At 37.7% G+C, this 3,930-nt stretch overlaps 1 protein-coding gene across 1 annotated transcript in view; it reads left to right on the top strand.

Annotated features, from left to right (window-relative positions):
• The window catches only part of tdrd9 (tudor domain containing 9), a 40,444-nt gene that overhangs the window by 11,399 nt on the left and 25,115 nt on the right, over positions 1 to 3,930 (top strand). Inside the window, exons 10-15 of the mRNA XM_015374209.1 lie at positions 180 to 240; positions 820 to 877; positions 973 to 1,077; positions 2,985 to 3,082; positions 3,160 to 3,291; positions 3,530 to 3,692. Coding sequence (XP_015229695.1) covers positions 180 to 240; positions 820 to 877; positions 973 to 1,077; positions 2,985 to 3,082; positions 3,160 to 3,291; positions 3,530 to 3,692 — 617 coding nt within the window. The remainder of the gene's footprint in view (positions 1 to 179; positions 241 to 819; positions 878 to 972; positions 1,078 to 2,984; positions 3,083 to 3,159; positions 3,292 to 3,529; positions 3,693 to 3,930) is intronic.

The following is a 3,930-nucleotide window of genomic DNA, read 5'->3' as shown; positions in this document are numbered from 1 at the left end:
AATCCCTCTGGTGGCTGTTACTATATTTTCAACAAAACAGCCTAAAAAGGGTCACAGCAGAAGAAACATAGGTAGGAATCAGTATATTGGCCTAGTGGTTAGGGCATAGGGCTTGGAATCCTGAGGTTGTGAGTGCGAAACCCACTCCCACAGACTGCCACTCTGGGTCTCTAATTAAGACCCTTAACCCCTGATTGCTACCCGGATGCTGCACAGTGGCAGCCCACTGCTGACAAAAGGGTATGGGTTAAATGCCGAGAGTAAATTTCTCCATTGTGTGATCAATAAAGTTCAGCTTATTTTTTTTTTTTATTTATTGGGGTGGAAAGCTTTGCAAAAAAGGTTAGGGGAGGGGCTTACAGTTCAAACTAAACTGTTCTCTTTGCTCATGGTTTAAACTGCAGAATAATGTACAACACTTTGAATGGTATGTTTAATATTCATTTAAACCATGTGTTACATAAATATATCTGCTGTTTCTATGGTACATTTATGTACTTCATGGAACATTCTCATGGATGTATTTCGTGATATATTTTCACCCCTCGGATAGCAGTGATTACGAAAGCCCTGTTTAGATCTGTCACTTGGTCTCTCATGGCCCCTCAGGAGGTTCTGACCCCCATTTTGGGAACCTCTGTATTATATCAGCTACGTTTGTAACTGATATAATATATGGTTATGGTTTTCTTTGTCATTGTTGCGGTAGTTACTGTCGATAAGGGAATGAACTAGCTATTTCTGTCCATTTTATCTTTAAAATCCAATCAAGTGTAATCCCTGTATTTAAATGTTCTGTTCATATCTTTCCCATGTCAGGTGATCCTCTCAACCAACATTTCTGAGAGTTCGGTGACTGTGCCGGACGTCAAATACGGTTGTTTTTTTTGTTTATCTTTAATACAAATTGTAGCTTGTTTAGAATAGTTTATAGTTTAAATGTAAAATGTAATTTATGTCTTCTTCCCCCAGTTATTGACTTCTGCTTAGCCCGTCAGCTGGTGTATGACAAGGAAACTAATTATCAGTGTCTGCGTCTGACCTGGGCATCCAAAAGCAACTGCAATCAGCGCAAAGGTGAAACATCTTCAGCACACATCTAGGACTTACAGAGTGTTAAGCTCTAAAGAAACAATGTACAATGTCGGATAAATAAGATGGAACATTTTAAGAAAATAGGAACAAAATACTAACATAACACTTTTTCCAGCAGTAAAGTGATTTAAAAAATGTGATGTAAATTTAGTTTTGGGTTTGACTTTTTTAAATTGTCAAGGTGGTTTCAATTCCTCTACTCTCACAGTCATGATTTTGAAGAGTTCAGGTTCAAATAGGAACTTTTTGTGAGGTCATATCTATGTAGGGCCCTATAATTTCCGCGATCACGGAATCGGGGACGGTATCGCGGAATTGGCAAATTAACGCGGAATTTAGTGTAAACGCGGAATTTCTACATTTGACATGAAATTCTGTTTTTGTGTGGGAGAAGAACGTATGTCGGGGGAAATGCACACCGGGGGACGCAAATCTGGGCGACACAACCCCTCCCGCTACGTAATTTCCGCTCACCCTCCCCCATCAAAACATTGAAAAAATGGCGAAGCGGCTCTCCACAGCTCCGCTTTCGGCGAAAAAGTTGAGAAACTGTATTTTGCCTTGTTTTTTATGTACTTTAATGTACTGTATGGAAAATATGATTCTTTATGAAATACTTTATAATTCTGAAATTGAGAGGTCCTATTTTATTTTTTTACTTGAAAAAGCTAATGGAACACTTTTATTTATAACCATTGGTTCATAACCATTAATATTTTTTTAGTACTTGGAGTGCAGCGTTATGTTGCATCATGCAGTAAAAGTACTGAGTAAATGTGTTTTATACCTCAATAAATTTATGGTCATTCCTATTTTATTTGTGTACATTTTAATCAACATTAAAAGCACATTCTTTTTACGACTGAAATAACAGTAAAGGGTAAAAAAACTGAATTCGCAAAAATTAAAACGGAATTTTCAAAAATTAAAATGGAAAAAACGGTATTTGGGAAAAAATAAAACGGATTTTATAGGGCCCTATCTATGGCATTCCCATTGTGAGACACTCATTTACTACTCTTAAGAACCAGGGTTATAAAAGACACCTAGAGTTTTAAAGGCTTTTTATGATTATTATTCTTTAATTAATCAATTAGTCTTCTCTAAAAGTTTTTTAGGAGGCAATTGTTGAAGGTTGAGCTTAAAGTACTGAAACTATAAAACACGTGTGTCTGCGGCCTGAGGCTTACCAGGCATCTGGTAACAGACTCCCAGACTTCTACGTCCCCACACGCCTTCTCCAGCTCTGTTGGGGGAAGCTTGTGGGCACCCATGTTAGCCAGGAGACAAAGTCTCTCTAGTGTGTCCTATTGATATTTTCACAGACCGAAAAAAAAAAAAAAAAACATTCTAAAGAATGTTGAATAATATGTAGAATAATCAATTGGTCTAAATGATGTGCATAGCAGCAAAATCATACCTTTTATTGTTTTCACAACTTAAATTAAGGGTTTGGGGGGATATTTTTTTCGCTACAAGCCATTTTTTTTTTGTCTGTTAACTTTTTCTGTTATGGAGGTCTAAGCATTTCATATTGGAACCAAATGCTGATCAGATATGAACAACATTTCTCAAAAAAGCTTACTAAAGCTGTGAATTGCATGCTAATTTAAGGCCAATAAAAGTTCTTTTTTTTTGTTTGACTCACAAAGAACTGGCTTAACATTTCTAAAACCTACTATCCATTTAAAATAACAATTCATCTTGACAAGCATATTATTATAGATTTTGGACTGTAAACAGAAAGCTACTAGTAGTGTCAGTGCTTCAGTGTCAGGTCATGCCATTGAGAGCACATCCTCAGAAACAAAAAGCTGACACTGATGATATTTCAGCAAAGCAAAGTCCTGCTGACTACAGTTTTCTCATATTAAATATGTTCCAAACAGGTAGGGCCGGCCGTGTGTCAAAAGGTTACTGCTACCGTCTTGTGACCAAACATTTTTGGAGAAATGAAATCCCAGAATATATGACTCCTGGGATGCAGGTAAGAGAGAGACAAACCTTTTTGCTTTAAATGCTTCAAGAAGCTGTCTTTAACCGGCATGTTGTTTCTTTCTTTAGCTTGCCCCTCTGTCAAACATCCTGTTAAAAGTCAAGCTGCTGGATATGGGAGACCCTCTCACCCTTCTCTCTAAAGCGCTCTCACCGCCCAACCTCTCTGATATTGTCAGGACAGTGCTCCAACTCATAGAGGCAAGTGAAGCAGGAGTTTCACTAGAGCACAGGTGTAAGGGAAGTTTGTACAAATGCCTGTTGATGATTTGGCAAAAGTAATGGTCCAGTGTGTTGAGGAATTGCTGTAATGTTTTTTTGCAAGGTGAAATGTATATTCTTGTTGCACGATTAATCAGAGCTCTTAGCATTTGTAAACATTTCTAACATGGCATATTATGGTGCACATTTTATGCTGTTTGGGTGTTTAATTCTTCAGATGGGTGCACTGTCTGCAAAAGCGGATGGAGGAAGTCAGAGCCAGGATGGTGAGCTGACATTTCTTGGTCGAGTGATTGCCAGCCTTCCTGTGGACCTTTACCTAGGAAAGATGATTGTCCTGGGTCATGTCTTTGGCTGTCTGGATGAATGTCTCATCATAGGTCAGTCAACCAGTATGGTGCAGTTAGTTGGTGAATAAGATTCCTTTGAAAAATCGTAAATGTGTACTGGGTTTGTATTAGTCCTCGTTTTGACAATGTTTCATTTATAGTCTGGTATTAACATTTTATACTGTTAGAAAATTAGGTAACTTGGATCTAAAAGCCCAGCTCTCCATGCACTTAAGAACAATCAATCAATTTCCCTTTGGGATTATTAAGGTATGTTTTCCTATTGAAT

Source organism: Cyprinodon variegatus, unplaced genomic scaffold (genome assembly GCF_000732505.1).
Source record: "Cyprinodon variegatus isolate N-32 unplaced genomic scaffold, C_variegatus-1.0 Scaffold99, whole genome shotgun sequence".
Taxonomy (NCBI): domain Eukaryota; kingdom Metazoa; phylum Chordata; class Actinopteri; order Cyprinodontiformes; family Cyprinodontidae; genus Cyprinodon; species Cyprinodon variegatus.
Note: the sequence above shows the minus strand (reverse complement) of the source record. Positions and strands in the feature narration are given on the sequence as shown.